The sequence below is a fragment of the Poromitra crassiceps genome (assembly GCF_964638095.1).
Source record: "Poromitra crassiceps genome assembly, chromosome: 2".
NCBI classification, from domain to species: domain Eukaryota; kingdom Metazoa; phylum Chordata; class Actinopteri; order Beryciformes; family Melamphaidae; genus Poromitra; species Poromitra crassiceps.
The window spans coordinates 38,591,749-38,614,011 of record NC_139624.1 but is presented as its reverse complement, the minus strand read 5'-3'; the positions used below and the strand labels follow the sequence as shown (position 1 = coordinate 38,614,011).

Sequence of the window (22,263 nt, the reverse complement as noted above, 5' to 3'; positions counted from 1 at the left end):
GCCATAGGCACTGAAGATCTGGGCCCTGAGCCACCACATATGCTGCAAGATTGTGTCAGACATGAAGGAGATAGAAGAGGATAAGACGGATAGGTTCATCTCTATCACAAGGTGGAGGCTAAAGCCATGGGTTAAGCACATGCCAAAGTCAAGGACTTTGTCAGAAACTGGAAACCTGCCTCCATCCATTGGATCCCAATGAACATCCAGGGGAAAGCATCATGAACATCAAGATCACCCTACCAACTGTCTATTGTAGACAGTGCCATAAAGATTGAGGAGGCAATGTTAGAAGATGATGAGAAGACCTGGTCAGAGGGATCTTACAACACCATCTCAAACAAAGTCTCACCATCTCAAACAAAGTGAAGACAATGACAACAACCAAATCAATCCAAGTTGCCATCTCCACAATTTATGACCTAAATGCCATCGATTCAAGGGTAATCACACTGTTGTCTAGTGACCATGAAGTTGACATGAAGGATGTCCTCGCCTATGAGCTGGCATCAGTCCCAACTGCCATGTTTACCGAGGACGGAATGTGAATTTGTAAATCCAAGTCTACACTGAAGAAGTCACTCCAAGTCAAAATCTCCAGGAGGAATGCCAGTGTTGCAGATGTCACTGTCATTGATGGATCAGCCCTTCTTTGGACCATCCACTGGCCAGCTGATGGCACCATAGCTGATTTAATCAAAAATGTTATGACACGGGCGACGGCTGACTTTATATCTATCAGACAGTGACGTCTACCTCATCTTAGACAGGTGCTATGATTACAGTATCAAGTCCATCACCTGAGATGTCACAGAGATAGGGCTCAGCTAGAAACACCATCTCTTAGCTCTTATGTGAGGAACTGACCCAAGATCGGCTTTTCCATCTACAAGTTGGTGGTGAGAGGGGAGGAGCCATGTGACAGGGGAGGAGCCATGTCCCATTGAGATCAGGTTGGAAGAAAGAAGGAGCCGATATGATCTACAAAATCAGCAGGAAGAAGCTGACACCATCATTGTCCAAAAGGTCTGGTGTGCTGGAGAAGCACATCAAATCTCAGTGGTTTCTGATGACACAGATGTGTTCATCTTACTCCTTCACCATTACCATCAGGAAGGACTGGATGTCCCACACATCTTGGAATCGCCCCACAAGGAAAGGGCAATAGTGGACATCAAGTCAACACTGGCCAAGCATTCACAAGTTGTGAAGAACCTTTTACCAGCCCATGCCATATTGGGATGCGACACTGTAGCGTCTTACTATGGAAAAGGCTCTGTCATCAAAGTCCTCAAAACTGTACGAACTATCGCCCATTGACAATGTGGTTGCACTGTTCCAGTAGGTCCTCGACCAAGTCACTGCCTTCATCTCAGCCTGTTCCAAACTTAGCTGCTCTACCGCCATCGAATGAAGCATTCATTGAGAATGTTAAGAAGGGCCCACTTTCATGCAATCTTGTGGTGAAATATCAATGTAAATCTGCCACTAGCATTGAATACTGAGGAATTTGGATGCAAAAAAAGACACATGCAGCAGGTCACTGAGCCCAACCACTCTACCGGAAGATTGCAAACTTGTCCCAGACACATTTTGGAGATGAAAACCCTTTTAACTCCAATAAGTGCAACTGTGTGAAGTGCATGGTTTGCCATGCACAATGTTCTGTGCATGTTTCAGAGTAGGATGCTCAAGATCCAAATAGGCTTAACTACCATGAAGACCTTCAGCAAAATGTGCCCTTCACTTCAGACCTCCCAATGTGTATCATCTACTCTGAATCTCTACTTGAGATGAGCAAAGGCTCATTGAGCCACAGGCTCAATGGTTTTGCTGGCACGGCCTAAAAGGGTTAATGTTATGTAATTTGGAATTAAATACATTGTACATGACCTCCTTTATGAATAGACATTGGAGAAAACAAATGTGATGCATTTGATTTGAGTATTCTGCGTGAAATCTCATAAATCCTTATTTTTCTGCGTTTTTGGCACTTAAGGGGTTAATATCTGAAAATGCTCAAGGGTACTCACCGGGCACCCTCCTGTATTTTGAATAGGTACCCCCAAACTACAAGAATCAGCAGAGAAAAAAACTTTATCGGACGAAGCGAGGTTCAACCCCATGGCTCCCGGACTACATCCACACCGTGGAGTTGTTATTATTCTCAACTGGAAGCATCGTTGCCGGTGACAAACACACGCGGAACGCTGTAAAAAAGCTGTTGCGCACCCTTCACTGTGCGCACAGCAAACTCAGCAGAGAGCCACCACAGACAGGAGGAGGAGTGTGCAGTTGAGGCGAGGCGGGGCGGGGCGGGGGGGGGGGGGGGGGGGGGGGCACGCAGAGCAGCACGCAACACCCAGACAGACCCAGGCAGCAGGACAGGATTGACAAACGCAAGCCAGAATATCCGATGCCCACCAGCAGCAAATCAAGACCAGCAAGAAGCTGCAACCAGCAGCGCACGCAGGGGCCAGCGCTGCTGGTTGTAGCTAAAAATATTATTCTGCCAAACAAAATTCCCTGGCCTTCACTGTTTTATTGAAGGAAATTATTTTTGAGGTGTGACTACATTAGAAAAGATTAGCTTCAGAGTCAGTGATGTGCTTGAAATGTTTAATTTCACAAAAGGCCAATTATCTCAGCTTCTAGAAAAAAATTGCTGTTTTTGGATGAATCAAGCTATCTTCTCCGGCTCATAACTAAAGAACGGAAAATGGGATCAATAAACTTTTTTTTGCAGATGATAGAATAGAGTCTCATCGTTCTTTCTGCGTGTTCAGTGTTTACATAGTAATATCACACAATATTCTGTGGGCCTCGAGAAATCACTGAAAACGCTCTGAAACTCTGGCACTGGGAGCGTCCGTTCTCCAAAAGTGGCTGGCACTCAATGAGTTAATAAATGGGAGCTTCCTCAAACAGCCATCTCTTTCCCGACAATCCCCTCTGTGCATGAACCCTTACATATGGTAATTAAACATTAAAACACAATAAAAAAAAAAAAAAAAAAAAAACATTAAAACACCCGCGGCTTATAGTCCGGTGCGGCTTATATATGTAACAAACAGGCAATTTTGCAGGTGCGGCTTATACTCCGGTGCGCCTTATAGTGCGGAATTTACGGTACTTATCTTTGAAATGCCACATATTGTTGAAGCTGCACTTCCCTGGCATGTGTCCAGCGGCATAGTACAACTTTGCTAACTGCTAACATTACCTCAGCTGCAGCCACAGGCAGATGTAGGCTAGTGGGCGTGCCTGTAACTCACTGAATTCACTTCTCACACACGTTACCTGCCGTGCCAATTTACACTGTACTATTTTTATGCTCTGAACTCGGTGTAAATGAACATCATGAAAATATTTATTAAACTAATTTCCATTACTTTTCCAAAGGCTTGTCGGATTTTATTTTTTCCCAAAACTTTTCCATGACCTAGAAATTGAATTTAAATTTCCATGATTTTCCAGGCTTTTCCATGACCGTACAAACCCTGAATATTATTTACATTTAATCTTTGAATTTTTGTCCATCCTTTGTATGATCAGCCTGCATGAAACTATAAAGAAACTGGTGTGTACAATTTCGGTGGGGAAGCAAAATATTTTTCATGGGTGTCTTCAAGTAGGTGCTGCCATACCTGGGTGCTTCACAGGGACCAGATCCTTCCCCAGGACTTCACTTCTTCTGCTAGAGCCCTCTGGAGTCCATTCATCATCGCTCTGCTCTGCTTCATCAGCCTCCTCCTCTCTGCTGTGATCAGATTCTCCTTCACTCCTGTACTTCTGCCTTGGTTTTGCTTTGTGAGGAAGAGACTGTGTGGACAAAACCGTATCCTGAGTAGGAGAGGAGTAGCCTGTGAGGAGGAAAAACAAATTAAGATAGTTGCAATCAAAATAGTTTCCTCTTGCAGGAAGGATAACCTCAGCCAAATGAGCATGTACTGGTCTACAGCGTGGTTAGAACAGTGGGCAAGCTCTGCCTCTGCCCCTTTCCCACAAGGATGTACCCGAAAGCTGTAATTCCTCGAATGTCCACTTGAGGCAGGGCTCAGAAGTCCCCCTCATTCCCGTTCACTCCCCATGTTGAAATGACCCAATTTTAAGCATCTTTACAGCCTGGGCATTAACACGGTTTTGGACTATATAGCTACCGTAATTTCACCTTTTCATAACAACTGTAGGGGGGTCATTTCTTACGTAACTCGCCCGTTTGGAGTAAAATAGACGATAGAAAAGGGGGTGATTGACAGGTTTATTTTCATTTTTCATCAAATATAATGAGAAGCTATTACCCAAGGGACATTTCTTTGTCTTCGTGTTAATAGTCTAAATATTCTCAAACAAAAGCAGTTCAGATTTAGACTTACATTTGTCCATGTTTCCTTGCTGTCTGTGATGGTAGAGCAGCAGTGTCTGCAGTTGATCTGGTTCCAAAACCAGTTGTCCACATTCTTCCATGACATCAGGGGCAGTGCTGAGCCACTCTGCAGCCTGGAAATTATATGAAGAACACATAATGCAAACCTAAGAAAAAATAACCCTGCACTAGGGTTATACAGCATTACTATAAACCATTTCTTAAAGGTTTTATTGGTTTTCTTTATAGCTTATTAAGGTCTACCTCTACTACTCTGAACACTCTGGCCACCAAGCAGATATGGGAGAGGGACCTTGAGGTGGAGATTGATGACGAGGACTGGTGTGATATATTTGATAATGCCAAAAGAATTTCTGTGTAACCCTAACCCTAACAGACTGTGGTCGATGCAGCTAAGAATTATACATAGATTGCAAATATCACCCAGCCTTCGTCATAAAATGAATGCTAGCCTGTCTCCCCTCTGCCTTAAGTGTAAGATAGAGGTGGGAGATTACACTCACTGCATATGGTCATGTCCTAAGATAGAACGATACTGGTCAGACATAGTGCAGCAGTTGAGTGTCATCTTCGGTGTGGAGTTGGACCCAGACCCTGTCAGCCTTATTCTTGGTCTTCCCCATAAGAAACTCGTTTATAAACATCACAAACGGCTATTTAATTTATTAACTTTTGCTGCTAGAAAAAATATTCTTTTATTTTGGATTAAAGACAAACCTCCAACAAAGAGGAACTGGCACCAGATAATTATGCAGCTTATGCCTCTGGAGTTCATGACATGTATGCTACACTCAACAACCGATGTCTTTTATAAAGTGTGGGAGCCCTACCTGAAATATATCGACCCTAACCTAGCAGAGACACTGACTATTGGATACCTCAACCGAAGTGATACTGCCACCTGAGTACTGCCTTTTGCCTTGTACATCTAATTTAATTTAATTTATTTTATCGTATTCTCATTCATCTGTCCATCCTTTTCTTCATTGTTGTCCACATCTATGTCTTTGTGAAGTGTTTAAGCTTCCCTGTCTTTTTGTTTTTTTGTCTTTGTCGTTGTCTTGTCTTGTAAAATTTAAAATTGAATAAAATTATTATTGAAAAAAAAATAAACCATTTCTTGACTCTATTCAGTATCTCACATATCTGACAAATATGTTTCTCTTATATTGGGGTCTCATTATAAAAAGAAAAGGAAGCATTTAAGATACCGTAAATTCCGGACTATAAGGCGCACCGGTCTATAAGCCGCACCTTCAAAGTTGACTATTTTTTTCTTATATAAGCCGCACCGGTCTATAAGCCGCGGGTGTTTTGATGTTTAATTACCATATGTAAGGGTTCGTGCACAGAGGGGATTGTCGGAAAAGAGATGGCTGTTTGGGGAAGCTCCCATTTATTAACATTTCAACAAAACAAGTTGCATATTTGCATAACGTATTCAAGTGTTACCATTTAGTGCAATAGTAGCTACAGAACATGTACTGTGCTGTGTAAATTTAGGGGTCCTTGGCATGAAAAAGGTTGAAAACCACTGATCTACATTATAGCCTACAGTAGTACCATAACAAAAAACAAAGCTTACAGCGCTTGACGAGGCAATATCAATGGCTAAATTAAATGTGTTTTTTTTAAAGTGCAAAATAAAGTGCCTGTAACACGACAGTAAGCGCGTAAGCCTAAAGTTGCAGTAACACGGCTGCTTAAAATATACGGTAATCAGCCTACCAGAAAAGTCATTAATCCTCGTCTTCATCTTTTAGGCTAAGGTGCAGTACACGGCTGTAACCAGAAAAGTCAAGTCATTAATCCTCATCTTCGTCTTCTTCCTGCGTACTAAAACCACCAAAGTCCTCATCTTCAGTGTCGGAAACGAACAGGCTCAGGGTGGCTTCGTCAGCCACTCTCCTCTCTCCTTCGTTGTCGCTCTCAAAACCAACGAACTCCTCTTCGTCACTGTCGGAATCGAACAGCCTCTGAAGGCCCTCAGCTGGCGGCGTCCTCCTCTTCATCACGCAGCAGTCCAGCCTTTCGGAACCCGTTGTTGATCGTGGATGTTTTGACACTCCTCCACGCTGTCAGGATCCACTGGCAAACTTGAGCCTTCAGTCGGATCTGAACGGCACCTCGGCCGTCTGCTCTCTGTGTCAACACCCTGATGCCAAGGTTACGTGCTGCTACTCGATTTCCTTCTTTCCTTCTTCTTCTCGCCGCCATCGTCGTAACACAGCCAGTTCTCCATCTTTTGAAGCATGATGTTAGATTACAACGAGCTAGTTGTGTGGCTTAGCCTTCCAAAATGTTGCTGTTAGTTTTTTAGAATGTAATACATAGAATTGGGAATGTTACATTCAATTTCATTCTTTCAGGCTCAATCGCTGCCTTTTTCCCCCCGGAGCGAGGGAGGAGGGAGGGTGTTTTACCGTAGTGGCTGAGAGAGCGTAGTGGCACAGTGCTCCAATCAGGTCGCGAGACACATTTTTTGCAACATCATCCAATCAGGGTCTCGCTCTCGTAATGTCTGTCTTGCTCTCGTTCTGCCTCATACCAACATCCATAGATTTTGGAGGTTCCCGAGTGGCCGTTTGCTGAAAAAATCCATAGATAAGACGCACCGTTATATAAGCCGCAGGGGCCAAAAAAGGCCAAAAAACGGGAAAAAAGCCGCGGCTTATAGTCCGGAATTTACGGTAATTTGTTTTATTTATTTTTTCATCCTTCTGCAATGTTTGCCACTCTTTTGTTAGCCTGAAGTGGTTTGTTGTAGACATTCATTGACAGAGACTCTACCTAGTCACCACACCTGTTAACCATTTTCACTATTTGCTATTTTCAGCATTTTTCACTATTTGCATCGGCCCTCACAAGGTTTCTTCCATTTTTCCTACAAAAATAGATTTTGGGATAGTTTTTTCTTGCGTGCATCTAGGGACCCTGGCATGCCAAGCCCTCACGGTCAGGTTGCGGTGTGCGGCCACACAGGTTGGCCAGGCTGTGGCCCGGGCCCAGGTCTCGGCAGCGGGGTTAAGACGAAAAGGGTCTCTGCATAAAAACTGCAAACTTACGTTGCATTCTGGGCTTTGGAGATTTTCACTCACGTCACGTCCATCAATTTCCTTAAGTGCTGCAAAGAAAACAGGCCTTTTTATAGGGCTTTACTGGGTTTATCTATCTTAACTATAATGCCAGCACTGTCTGTCTGTCCTTCGCATATCTCGAAACAGACAGACGATTGGAGGATCGTCTGTCTCTCTCTCTCTCTGTCCTTCGCGTATCTCGAGAACCGTTGGTCGGATCGACTTCAAACTTCGGGGGACCTGACAGAGTGCAGTGCCCTGTTTTCGTGCAACTCGGACGCGAAACACGTTCAATATTTGAACATTTGAGCATGCACTATGGCCCACTGTGGAAGAACTCTCTCTGTCTCTCTGTCCTTCGCGTATCTTGAGAACTGTTGGTTGGATCGACTTCAAACTTCGGGAGTACAATGATGGGATCTCAACACAGTGCAGTGCCAAATTTCATGCAATTCGATTTCCCCCATCCCCATAGTCTACTATATAATTTATTAATGTACCTGTTTGACATCTGGTATAGGCAGCAGTTTATCCAGTCTGGAGACGAATTTCCACACTAATGTATGCAGTGTCGATTCATACTCTTGGCCATAGTGAATGGGGAAGTCCTCCTAAATAAAAGGTACACAGACAGAGAGAGACAGAGAGGGCAGAAGTAATGCATTTACTAATTCACAACTCATGATGCACAATATAATGCTATAGCATTAGTATCTGTTGCTAGCAGCAACACACAATCCATTATCAGATACTCTTTTAGATTAACAACTGTGTTAAGAATGTCTGACCTTGAAAAAAGTCTGCCTCTCCTCTGGGTCCTTCAGCAACTTATGAACAATCTCCAGAAAGTTTGACTTTGAGTTCTCCAACTCCTCACTGTCCTATTGACATGAAATGAATGAATGAATAAATGAACAAACGAACAGTAAACATGTTGCAGAAGAAAGATGCAGGAACCCCCTTGGATCAATCAGTAGTAAGCATAATCGCTTGTTGTACTAGAAATGGAACTGGTGATGTATACAGCTGCTACTAATTCAGCAGAGAGGCAGGCAATATTGTAATAAAGTATAGGGGATGGCATGCAAAGGTCCCATGCCAGCTTTTATGTTTCACACAATTAACTAGAACGACCGCAAGGCGGACTTATGCCTCCGCCATTAGTTCATTCTGGGGTCCAAATCACCATTTGAGGCAAATTGGAAGAGATTCCGTCAAGGCGCTCCTGTGATGTTGCGTTACAGAGCTTGGAAATTGGGTGTGTGAGAGGTCACAGTGACCTTGAACTTTGACCACCAAAATGTAATCAGTTCATCCTTGAGTCCAAGTCGGTGTTTGAGACAAGTTTGATTAAATTCCGTCAAGGCATTCCTGAGATATCGCGTTAACAAGCTTGAAAATGGCGTTCGAGAGCTCACCTTGACCTTTGACCACCAAAGTCTAATCAGATCATCCTTGAGTCTAAGGCGATGTTTGAGGCAAATTTGATGAAAGTCCGCCAAGGCATTTGTAAGATATCGCGTTAACAAGCTGGAAAATGGCGTTTGAGAGGTCACAGTGACCATGACCTTTGACCAGCAAAATGTAATCAGTTCATCCTTGAGTCTAAGTAGATGTTTGAGGCAAATTTGATGAAATTCCGTCAAGGTATTCATGAGATATCGCGTTAACAAGCTGGAAAATGGCGTTTGAGAGGTCACAGTGACCTTGACCTTGACCTTTGACCACCAAAATGTAATCAGTTCATCCTTGAGTCCAAGTCGATGTTTGAGACAAGTTTGATTAAATTCCGTCAAGGCACTGTCCATTAAAGCACTCAATAGTAAGAGATAACGCAGACCAACTTAGTACAGCTCATCATGTTCTATTCTTAGGGAAGCGGTGCAATACTTAATAATTTTTCATTTCAACATTTTCTCTTTTTTTGTGGAGGGCTGGTGCAATATTTTACCACTGGGTATGCTTGATGTATATGTACACTGTAGGAATTTAATGTGAATTGTCATCTGATTGCACTGTCTATATGTCAATATGTATATGTCTAAACGCTGTGTCTCTTGATGCCCAAAAAGAATTTCTCCCAAGGGAGACAATAAAGGCTAATTCAATTCAATTCAATTCAATTCAATTCCTGAGATATCGCGTTAACAAGCTTGAAAATGGCATTCGAGAGGTCACAGTGACCTTGACCTTTGACCACCAAAATCTAATCAGTTCATCCTTGAGTCCAAGTCGATGTTTGAGACAAGTTTGATTAAATTCCGTCAAGGCATTCCTGAGATATCGCGTTAACAAGCTTGAAAATGGCGTTCGAGAGGTCACAGTGACCTTGAACTTTGACCTTTGACCACCAAAATCTAATCAAATCATCCTTGAGTCTAAGTCGTTGTTTGAGGCAAATTTGATGAAATTCCGTCCAGGCGTTCCTCAGATATCGCGTTAACAAACATCGTACGGACGGACGTACGGCCGTACGGACGGACGGCCGTACGGCCGTACGGACGGACAACCCGGATCCATAATGCCTCCGGCCTGGCTATCGCCGGCGGAGGCATAAAAATGGTGGGAGAAATGAAAACGCGTATGTGCAATGAATTTTCTTTTATTTTTTAACATTATTTTTGGGGCAGGAAAGGTGGGGAGAGAGAGAGGGGATAACATGTAGCAGAAAGGACCGCAGGTCGGATTCAAACCCGGGTCGGCGGCACGAAGGGCCGAGCCTTCGTGGTATGCATGCTACCAGGTGAGCTACCAGGACGCAGCTATGTGCAATGGATTTACCGTGAGTCAAAGAATCTGATAACACACTAATGATTTCACAGATGGTTCCGTGAAACAAACCATTTGGCAGCGTCAGGTTACCTTGTGCAAGCATTTCAGCAAAAAAACAAATCCATGGATTGTGGAAATTATGTAGAGAATTGTTATTAAATTCCAGAATCAAGAATACATCTCCCACAAAATGTCCATATCAATTTCTTGATTTCAATAATAACCAAATCCATTCATGACTATACTTCCGGGGTGGACCCTGCTCTCCTGCCCCCTGCCGTCCCTGGAGCTTGGCCTCATGCCTCCCGTTTTTGTCCTTCCTTACTGTTTTGTTTTGTCTGATCATTCGCCACTCGCTCTCGTTTCTGCCTCAGGGTTGGGCAGTTGTGCCCCCCTGCCGTATTGCCTGGCCCGTGGGTGGGCCTGGCGTCCGCTGGTCGCTAGACAGGGCCTCCCGCCCCCTTCTGGACATGATGACCAAGGGCCTTGCAATGTCAATTTATAACCCCACTAGACCCAATTCACATATCATCACTACTATTACATCTCTTTTTACCTCTTTGCTTTGTCATTAGTCTTTAGCCGCCAAATAATCCAGCCACATAACTACGTCCGTTCATGAAATTATGAAATAGCACGGGAACATTTAATGGTTTGTATGTGCTCGCTTAGCACATCATCAACGCCCCCACCCGTCTGCCCCCTCCACAGCACCGGAGCATAAGCTGCGACCTGCTAAACTAGAGCCGCTCTGCCAGCGATGCGGATCTTAGACTAGGAGCTGGGGTGGATATGATCCGCATTCACGGGAGCACGCCCACAACGGAGAATTGGTTCTAAACATGCAACCCATTTGACTAAGGGGTGGTTATGATCAGGAGTTCACTACATTTTTAGAAACAGCTTAAGAAGAAGGATTACTCAATAACATACTACAGCCTACCTCCTGGTCACAGTTGGAGCCTATCGCCAGGTCGTGTATCACATTCAGGTGTGGCTGGATAACCAGCAGGTTAGCTGTGCTCTCACTGCGACACAACTCCAACACCAGCTGAAACACACACATCAACAACAACTTTACCTTTATTCCCCCAGTCTAATATCTTTTGTTTTATTTTATTTTTTGTTTGTCAGCTGATGCCAAGTTGTACTTTTAGGCTCTGCTGTCTGCTTTGCATTGTCTGTTTAGTGCTGACAATTGTAGATAAGTGGCGTTTACTGTAATAAAATGTGGTCCAAATACAAAGAAGTAAGAACATCAGGAGAAGGATCAGAGGCAATCTATTCAGGGACATTTCTTGTTATTTGATTGTTGACTGGGTCAATTACACCTAATCTCTCGAGACAGACTTTCGACTTGCTTCGGCAAGCTCTGTGAAAAGCAGAATAACAGCGCTCGTAGGGGGCAGGCTCACGTGCTGTGCTTTACCCAATCAAAATGGAGTGGACGTGACCAAGTGTCAAACAGTGCAGGGTGGGAATTGCACGGCCTCCGTTGCCTCCCTCTGCCTGTGATGCCCTGAGACCCCTAAGGCCACCATGGGAGTGCCCTGCTACCAGCCTGCTATTGTCAGTTGCTTTAAAAGTGTCAGTGGTCATAGTTTAATGTAGCCTACCCTATGCAAAGGATGTGTAATTGGCTCATTTTAACACAAATTTCAATAAAAGCGCTCTTCATGATGTCAATAGAGCAATGGCCTTTGTGCCCTGGCATGTGGCCTTGTGCCCTAAAACAATATGCGATGCCGAAGGCCAAATGGCCTTGCCCCTAAAATGATGAAATTCCCACTCTGAACCAGTGTGTAGTCAAAATGACCATTTTCAGCATGTAGCAAGTTGCTACTTGCTACTAGCAACAAGCTAGCGTTATTGTTGTTTCATAGCAAAGGAGGGATTTGAGAGCGACACACAGGGAGCGGAAGGGAAATCCATCAATGGTCAGAGCCGGTCGGTCGGAGCCAATAGCAGAGCTTGCAGGGAGCGGAAAGGGTTCTATTTCATCTCTCATTCGGTGTCTCACCTATGGGAACGCCCTCGCGTGACCGACTTATGGAAGCTCCAATTGCACCACGTCTGCCAACCGGCAGACCAATCACCTTACAGGTGATACGGGACGGGCCGGCCCTCTATATTAGGCCGCGGAAGTCGCCCGGAACTTCATTCAAGCTCTCTTCCCCGTGAAGACCACTGCTCCTACAGTATACCAGCGTATCCTTATCAGAGTTTCACTCAACTGTCCACAGACGAGCCAGCTCGGTAGTCGAAGGACGTGTTATTCTGTTGGAATAAGCTGCCGTATTTTCACTGTCAATCTACGTCCGGGTGAGTCTTTGCCGACAAGCCCGTTCGTCTCTGTGTGTCTAGCTTAACCATCGAAAGTTAAAGCGGACTTTTACAAACAGCTTAACGAGTCGGATAGGCAGTATTAGCGCAAGCGTGCTGTAATACGGTCTCGGTATTTAATGTTAGTCGGCTGACATTAGCGAAAGCGTGTTAGACCGTCTAAAAAGCTGTTGTTCCCCTGCCTAGCCGCTGCTACCAGGGTGAATATTGAGCGAACGGTTATCTGCAAAAAGTGTTGATAAACCTAGTAGTTTGAATTAACGTTGGTCGGCTGTCATTAGCGCAAGCGTGCCAGTTTGTCCAAACGTTGTTTACTAAACTTTCCTCTGTCTAGCCGCTGCTAACAGGGGGAAATTAATTTAGCTTGCCTGCTAGTCGGGTTATCCACTGTGCCTCACCAGCCAGGGGACCCGTCTATATTAGCGTGACTTGCCGCCTCAGACGTGTCAAGACTCAAGAGCTAACTGCTAGCTGCGGGCGTAACTAAATAAAATAAAAAAGGGCGACCATGTCAACTAGCTCACTCCCCGAGGCCTCGGGCAGCAGAGCCAAGAAACAGCGTACAGAGGTGGGCATAGACACGGGGCCCCGTGCCTGCCCTACCGCGTGTGGCAACACGCTGGGCAAGAGGGATACACATCCCGTTTGCGTCGCTTGCATGGGCATTAAGCACGCACAGGAGTCTGTCATGGACCCCAGTAGCTGCAGTGACTGCATTACCATGCCCCCCAGAAACTTGCAGCGGCGTCTAAAGATTGCAGCGGCCCCAAAACCCGCTCCACGTCTTTCTGACACTGCAGCACAGCCGCTGGGGGAGGAGACCATAAGGCCTCTAGATTGGGAGATGGAGACATCTCAGTATGACTACCTCCTCGAGTCGGAAGGCGAACAGGAGGAGGAAGAGGGGCTCATTGATCAGCTCAGCAATGAGTCTGATGATGATAGCTTCCCCCCCCTTGGTGCACTTGACCCGCTCTCACGGGCGGGCAGTGCAGCTAGCGGGGACATTCAGCAGGCTGCCTCTCTGCACGATGTTGACATACATGAGGTATGCAAGAGAGCAGCCACTAGACTGGAGATCGCCTGGCCTAGCACGCAGGCGAGCGAGAGCCAGGAGAAAGATCTTTACGATGGTAAAGTCCTACCCTCTCGCCCCGCTGCCACAAAACAACTTCTCCCTGCTGTCCCCGCGTGCGTTAAAGAAGTTGGACGTTTTTGGGATCAACCCCTGCGTCACAGAGTGCCTGTCAAGGGTTACTCAAACCTGGAGATGGCGAATGCGGAGGCTTTGGGGCTGTCAGAACCCCCACCAGTAGAGAGGGCTGTGGCTCACCACCTCAACCCCTCTCGGGCTACCTTGGCCAAGGCTAGCCCAGCCCTCCCAGGCAAAGCGGACCGCTTCACAGCGTCCATGTACCAGAAAGTGTACAGATCAGCAGGACAATCAGTGAGTAATGTCAATGTTGTCACCCTGCTAGCAGCCTACCAAGCTGAGCTCTTCCAAGACATGGGGCTCATGCTGGATAAGGGTACTCCTGACATCGCTATCTGGAAGGAGATGTGTGTCGTCACCGACCTCATCCTCCGTGCATCCAGGGGAGCGGTGCAGGGCTGCGGCCGTGTCATGGGCCTGGCAGTGGCAGGAGAGAGAGCCCTCTGGCTTAATCTCACTAGCCTGCCAGACATGGACAAACAGGCCATAATGAACTCACCCTACGACCCGAACAAGGCTAGGGGTTTGTTTGGCGAAGCTGTCACGGCGATGCAACAAACGAGTGACATGAGGAAGCAGCAGGGAGAGGCACTGAACCTGTGTCTCCCCCGCAAAGCGGTCCCCTTCCCGCGACCCCCTGCCCGCGAGGGATTTGCGGCAGTGGCCGAGAAGGGACGCGGCGGCTATCCAAAGGGACCTAAACCCCAGACGGCGAGCACCCCACAGCCTCAACAGCGTGGGGGCCAGCAAAAGAGGTGGCCTAAGAAGTCCTTCGCTGCCGTGGCCGCTGCCACCAACAGCTCTGGTCCGAGCCGTCCTGCCCGTCCGCGGGACGTGAGCAAGAAGAGGCCGGCCTAACGGTGGTGGTGGAAGGGGAGGTAGATTCTCAGAGGTCAGCACTAGAGGAGTTACCTGCTCTGAGCCTCCCCGGGACAGACTGGCTTTCCCCGCCTTCCAAGAGGCGCAGAAGGGACGTTTCAAGCCTACAGTCGTCCCAAGGCGAACTGTTCGAGGGCCCGACGAGGTCAAGCTGCCGTTCCTGCAGTTACGCAAAAGCACATGTTCCCCCCGTGCTTCCCATTCAGTTGGGTACAGTGTCACAAAGCACTTTTCACAGTTTCACAGAAATAAAACTGAAACCACTGACGCATCCAGGCCCCCCAATAAGGCTGAGGGCGCAGTGGAACAAAAACTGTCAAAAAGAAAAAGTGGGGAGCGACCTGTGGCCGCCAGATGGCACAGTCGTTCCGTCTCTGGGCTTCAGCCCGCCAGGTCCTCTTGCTGTCATGGCAGAGGCGTGGCGCGCGTGCGCGGTTCATCCCTGGGTTCTGACCACTGTCACAAAGGGTTACAGGCTCCAGTTTGCGATGAAACCGCCCTCCTTCAATGGAGTGCAAGCCTCGGAGGTGACAGGGGAGGCGGCCCAGGCTCTAGAGGACGAAATCTCGTCTCTCCTAGACAAGGGCGCAGTGCGAATTGTACCGGAGGGGGAGAGAAATACAGGGTTTTACTCCCGTTATTTTCTCATCCCAAAGAAAGGAGGCTCGCTACGTCCTATCCTGGATTTGCGTATCCTCAACTTGCACCTCCGAAAGTACAAGTTCAGGATGCTCACGCACAACGTGCTGTTCCGCTCGATTCAACGGGGCGACTGGTTCACGTCAGTCGATTTGCAGGACGCTTATTTCCACATAAGCATCTGCCCGGGTCACAGGAAATTTCTGAGGTTCGCCTTCAGAGGCATAGCCTACGAATTTCAGACTCTACCGTTTGGGCTATCACTAGCTCCCAGAGTGTTCAGCAAATGTGTGGAGGCAGCCTTGAACCCGATGCGAGCCAAGGGCATCAGGGTGCTGGCCTATCTAGACGATTTCCTGCTATGCGCACCAAGCAAAGAGGAATCGGAGAGAGACACTCAGACACTTATGAACAGGCTAAACAGCTTGGGGTTCAGTGTCAATCACGCAAAGAGCGTGTTGTCTCCCACTCAAAATATTGTGTATTTAGGACTTGAGCTAAACACTGTTTTGTTTCGAGCTTTCCTGTCACAAGCACGAGTGGAAACTTTTCGCCAGCACCTGGCTCTGTTTCACCGGAGGAGCCCAGTTTCATTACGGGTCTGCCTCCGCATGACGGGGCTCATGGCATCAGTCATTTCAGTAGTGCCTCAGGGTTTACTGAAAATGAGAGCTCTCCAGAGGTGGGTGTCCTCACTACGCCTAAACGTGCGTCATCACCTGAGGCGACTAGTGGAGGTTTCCCCGGGGTGCCTCACGGCCCTTCGTCCATGGCGGGACCCGGAGGTGTTTACCGCCGGTGTCCCAATGGGGACGATTGTGTTGAGAAAGACTGTGACGACAGACGCCTCACTCACAGGGTGGGGGGGAGTGTTCGAGGGCAGGGCCGTCAATGGGACATGGCCCCCCGAACTCAGTCTAGCTCACATAAATTTCTTGGAACTGTCAGCGGTCTTCCTAGCCCTGAAACGGTTCCTCCCCTTCTTGGGGAAGTGTCATGTGTTAGTCAGGTCAGACAACACGACAACGGTGGCATACATAAACAGGCAAGGGGGCACTCGCTCCCTGAAGTTGCACACGCTGGCCCAGAGCCTGATCATGTGGAGCAGCGAGCACCTGTTATCACTGCGAGCGATTCACCTCCCGGGTGTCCAGAACACCGGGGCGGATCTGCTCTCCAGGGGAAATCTCCTCTACGGAGAGTGGAGACTCAACCCCCAGGTATGCCACCAGATATGGGAGAGATTCGGTCAGGCATCCGTAGATCTCTTCGCATCGAAAGAAAACGCACAATGTCCGCTGTTCTTTTCCATGAGAGGCGGGGGTGCGTCACTGGGGATAGACGCGCTGGCCCAGCAGTGGCCAGACGTGTTGCTGTATGCTTTTCCCCCGATCAGTCTCATCTCCCCGGTGTTGCTCCGGGTGAGAGAGCAGCGGCTATCACTGATACTGATAACCCCATATTGGCCGAGCAGACCCTGGATACCGGAGTTGATACGTCTCCTCCGAGGGCAGCCATGGCCTCTGCCGTTACGCAGGGACTTAGTGTCCCAAGCAGACGGGCAGGTGTTTCATCCCCACATCGAGCGGCTGGCTCTATGGGCTTGGCCCGTGAAAGGATGAATTTGGAACAGTTGGGTCTCCCTCAAGCGGTGATCGAAACTATCCAGAGCGCTAGAGCGCCTTCTACGCGGTCCTTGTATGGCAACAAGTGGCGCGTATTTGAGAAATGGTGTGAGGACAAATCGGTTACTCCGTTCCAGTGTTCTGTCCGGGAGCTGCTGTGCTTCTTGCAGGACTTAAAGGATGGGGGCAGAGCTTTCTCCACCATAAAAGTCTATCTGGCCGCTATCTCTGCCTGTCACTTAGGCATAGGAGATATGCCGACTGGACAGCATAAACTTGTCAAGAAGTTTATGAAGGGAGCACGCTACTTACAACCAGTGCGTAAGCGTTTGGTTCCTTCTTGGGATTTGCCTACCATATTGGAGGCACTCTCTAGCCGGCCCTTTGAACCTTTGGAGAGTGTGGGGTTAAGGCTCCTCTCTCTTAAGACTATCCTTCTGCTGGCGTTAACTTCAACGAAGCGGATAAGTGAGTTGCACGCGCTATCCGTGCATGAGTCTTGCTTACGCTTCACCCCGGACTGGGGGAAGGTAGTGCTGCGCCCTAACCCGGCCTTCGTGCCTAAGGTTAGAGACTCGGCATATAGCTGTGCCACGCTGGAGCTACAGGCTTTCCATCCTCCACCTTTCACAGGGGAGGAGGAGGCTCGGCTTAACCTGCTTTGTCCAGTCAGAGCGTTGCGCTTCTATGTGGACAGGTCTAGGGAATACAGGAAAAGCAACCAGCTTTTCGTGTCCTGGGGGCCCCCGCGTAAGGGGGGGCCCCTGACGTGCCAGCGTCTATCACACTGGGTGGTGGAGGCCATCGTCCTGGCTTACGAGAGCCGTGGACTGAGACCTCCTGAGGGCCTGCGGGCCCATTCCACCAGAGGCATGGCCACCTCATGGGCCCTTTTTCAAGGTGTCGCTGTGAGGGACATATGTGCTGCCGCCAGCTGGGCATCCCCACATACTTTCATCCGGTTCTACCGCCTGGACGTCACTGAGCCTTCGGTGGCTCATTCGGTCCTGAGTGTGGGGTCTGGCTAATTGTGTGCTGAAGTCCACAGGTTGGGATCGTGGATTCAACCTGTCACAGGTTATGGTCAGGTGGGCTTCGGAGCATGCAATCCGGGAGTGGGCCATATCTCCCATAGGTGAGACACCGAATGAGAGATGAAATAGAACGTAAGGTTACTTGACGTAACCCCGGTTCTATGAATCTCGAGTGAGGTGTCTCACAACTCTGCCCTTCTTGCGAAAGTTGTGGTACGTGGAAGAGAGCCTTATGGAATGAAGTTCCGGGCGACTTCCGCGGCCTAATATAGAGGGCCGGCCCGTCCCGTATCACCTGTAAGGTGATTGGTCTGCCGGTTGGCAGACGTGGTGCAATTGGAGCTTCCATAAGTCGGTCACGCGAGGGCGTTCCCATAGGTGAGACACCTCACTCGAGATTCATAGAACCGGGGTTACGTCAAGTAACCTTACGATTTTCTTCTGTTGCCGACTGGAGTTCCTTGAGTTCCGGTTATTCATGCATTCAAACAGAGCCCCCAGAGGTTAGAGAAAAAAAAATTTAACTGCTGGATTCCCAGATTGATTACACCTCAAATGTGGGTTAGTTAATGTGAGATGCACTGATACCTCACTGCTAATATAAATTCTTAGTGCTTAATATCATAGCTTGGCTGATACAGAGTATCAAAATTACTGAACAATACATCAGTTTGAATGAGTGATACTTTTTTCCTCTCTCTCTCGAATAGAAAGATACAGTATAACCTCCTTATCTTAGTCTTTCTATTGAGTTACACAAGACTCCTGGTAATGCATTTTAGTATTGGGGAAACTTGCCAATACAAATTGCCTGTTTTAGACTGACACTCGTTTGGTATCTGAAAATAATACCAGTACACTCAAAGTTACCACTCCAACTAGAGTTCTTTGCGTGCTAACATTCAGGAAAATGTAAAATAGAAGTATAATTTAGTGGACATATTTATTGATTGATTTATTCATTTGTCCATTTATTTGTTTACTTTTAGTTTTAGAATCTAGAGTGTATTTATTCGGACATACTGTATATAAAAATGTTTAAATACACAGATAAAAATGTGCGAGTGAGATAGATAAACAAACAAACAAAAAACAGAAAACCACCTCACCTCAAAAGAAAAATAACATAAAAAAACAACAATTGGAAAGTAAAAACTAAACTCATAGTATAACAAAAACACAATGAAGGTTTAATGACTCTTACCCTTGTCCTTAGTCTGAGCAGCAGCTGAACTTTCTCTCTCAGAGTCAGCAGCTCTGGAACCAACTCCGTCACCAGTCTCACCAGCTCCTCCACCTTCCCATAATGCATCACATTACAATGCTGAACCACTTGCCATGCAAATGCGCACATCAGCCGCAAGGTTGGAACCAGAAGAGACAAGGTTGAGAGGGACAAGCGACCACCTGCAAATGGAATTGAAGATCCAGACCCATTTTGACATTAAAAAAAGGGCAAAGGAATCTCCATATTTCTCATATGGGCAGAATAATGACACTAGTTCATGCTGTGGTCCTGTATAACTCAATTGGTAGAACATTAACACTGCCAAAAGGTTTTTAGGGGTTTGATTCTTCTCACTGGGGAAACCCGTAGCAAAATGTATAGTTTTGTAAGGTGTCTTGGATAAAAGTAATCATACGTTATTATTACCAGATTTGTCAAATCCTAAAAAAGGGCTGGAAGGCTGAGCTGAGTCCATAAACCGCTGGGATGCTGAACTTGAGTCTACAGGTGCCTCACCTGCTGAAGTGGAAGAACACAAGTCCTTTAGTTCCGTTAGAAATATAACAGAAGATGGACAAGCAACATTACTGAAGTCAAAATGCCCCTTGCCTACCTACAAACTGAGAACCGCTGTCGAACACCTGCATTCTGAAGCTCTTGGTGCATGACACGCGCTACACACACTTTATTTGCCTAGTACTTTTCGAAAGTTTTATGTTAGTGCGTTAGTACTTTGCATACAACCAGAAATAAAGACATGTCTAAAATACAGCTAATTTAGACTGCCTGCCATACAGATGAATGCAATAAATAAAGGCTGAAATGTCAGCCCACCATTTGTTTTTTTGAGGCAATCTTACCAGAACGGCCTGGGGAGCTGTTACCACAGACTTTGCTAGTGTATCCATCAGCTGGAGGCTTGTCTTGCGTTTTTCTTTTCTTGACTCGCTTGGTCCTGCTGCCAGTCAACCTGGGTGGAGGAACTGATGGCAAGGCTGGGAGTGAGAGGGCTTTATTAGCAATTTGTGACACCCACTGGTGCAATGTGACTCGAGCCTTTTGCTGACCGTCTCCTGCTCCAGCGCCGCCGGGACTCTGCAAGGTGGAAACATTTTTGATCGGCATTTGAACTATCTTGAAAGGGATTGACTTCAAGGGCGGTCGTGGTGGCTCCGGTTTATCTGGTGTTGATCCAAGTTGGGGTGGTGGTGGCAGTGTTGTATCTACACCGCTATTCTGGAGAGTGGTAGACTGCTCTGCTGTGGATACCTCTGCACTCTTCTCCACACCGCTGCTTTCTCCTGGTGCTGTAGAGATGCCTCTCGTTCTGTTCACAGTATCATCACCAGATCCTGTCTCACTGTATCTCGCTCTCTTCTGCACTGGAGTTTCAGAGGTTGCTGGGTCGTCTGAGTCATCTGACATCATTCCCAAGTCTTCTGTGTCACTGAGGGAGGCCGGGCTTGCTGCGTTCCGGGTGACCTCCAATCGGCTCTGCGATTCTGGTGGTTCTGCTGGTCCGTCTGACTGGGGATCAAGCACGCGGGCCATGATGACAAACCATCTTCTCTCTTCTTCGTTGGGTCCGCCAAGGCTCTTCATTAGGCTATATTCTTGCTTCAGCTTTTTAATCTTTTCCCTGCAGTGGTTCGGTGCCTTGTAAAAGCCCTGGGAGGCGAGCTCTGAACTCAGTCGGGTGAAAATCTTGTTCTTTTTCAGTGTCAACGGAAGCTCAGCTTGAACACTTCTGTCAGCCCAGAGTTCCACCAACGCCTGAACTTCATCGGGCGACCAGATGGACTGCGGCTTATCTGTGGAAACACCATACTTAACATAATTTTTCTGCAGGGATGGGCTCAACGTGCAATTTGAACAATAACTGTTAAGTTATGCAGCACCATAGCAAAAAAAAAGGCAAAAAAATAGTTATAAAAACAGTATTATTTTCCAAATTTGTAGTAATTAATCCTTCAAGATCTTAGTGAAGCTTTTGACACTATAGACCACAACATCGTAATTGATCATCCTCCTCAGCAGACATTAATTATGGGGTTCTTCAAGGTTCAATTTTAGGTCACATTCTATATGCACACTCCCTCTTGATCACATCATCCATATACACAATATATCCTACTGCTACGCTGACATCTGCCATCTTGAACTATGCATGTCTTTAACTACTTCACCTTATAGTCTTTAGATAACCCAGTCTTTAGGGACCCCAGGAAGAATAGTCTGAATAGTCAGACTAATGGGGATCCATATTAAACAACTACAACGAGACTTAAAAAGACAAGCTTTCTCAAAATGTATGTTCAGATTAACATCGTTCTTAACTCATTGAGTGCCAGCCACTTTTGGAGAACGGACGCTCCCAGTGCCAGAGTTTCAGAGCGTTTTCAGTGATTTCTCGAGGCCCACAGAATATTGTGTGATATTACTATGTAAACACCGAACACGCACAAAGAACGATGAGACTCTCTTCTATCATCTGCAAAAAAAAGTTTATTGATACCATTTTCCGTTCTTTAGTTATGAGCCGGAGAAGATAGGCTGTTTTGAGCAAAAAGACAGGTTTCAAATTATAAGCTGAGATATTCAGCCTTTTGTGAAATGAAGCATTTCAAGCACATTCACTGACTCTAGCTAATATTTTCTGATGTAGTGACGTGGTGTAGTTGTGTGGTGCCTGCGTGCCCCACCCCCCTCTCCCCCCTCTCAGCTGCAAACTCCTCCCCACACTAACACACAGCCTACACGCACCCAGTCTATTTTCGGAGCGCTTCGTTTTTGTGCGCCGGGCGGCTCCCAGCGCGACAAGGAAATGCCAAACCGGACTGCAGGGAAAGGTTTGGCCCTTCGGCGTCGGGTGCTGCCTTTCTGGCAGGTAATCGTGTGGAGAAACTATATGCAGACAGACAGACAGAGGCAGAGGAGCTCAGTTGTGTGCGCGGATTGACTGCGGTTCGCAGACAACGTCAGCTGCAGACAGAGCAATCTATATGGCTCTGGCTGCAGCATGCATCGGTTTCTCTTTGATCACGGCTTTTTCCTCCTGTTTTCCGG

At 47.0% G+C, this 22,263-nt stretch overlaps 1 protein-coding gene across 1 annotated transcript in view; it reads right to left on the bottom strand.

Annotated features, from left to right (window-relative positions):
• LOC310799483 (uncharacterized protein) overlaps window positions 1–22,263 on the bottom strand; it is a gene marked incomplete at its 5' end in the record, with an annotated part of 32,210 nt that overhangs the window by 8,248 nt on the left and 1,699 nt on the right. Inside the window, 8 exons of the mRNA XM_083662074.1 lie at window positions 3,648–3,863; window positions 4,377–4,500; window positions 7,965–8,075; window positions 8,253–8,345; window positions 11,180–11,287; window positions 19,174–19,376; window positions 19,624–19,713; window positions 20,058–21,008. Coding sequence (XP_083518200.1) covers window positions 3,648–3,863; window positions 4,377–4,500; window positions 7,965–8,075; window positions 8,253–8,345; window positions 11,180–11,287; window positions 19,174–19,376; window positions 19,624–19,713; window positions 20,058–21,008 — 1,896 coding nt within the window. The remainder of the gene's footprint in view (window positions 1–3,647; window positions 3,864–4,376; window positions 4,501–7,964; window positions 8,076–8,252; window positions 8,346–11,179; window positions 11,288–19,173; window positions 19,377–19,623; window positions 19,714–20,057; window positions 21,009–22,263) is intronic.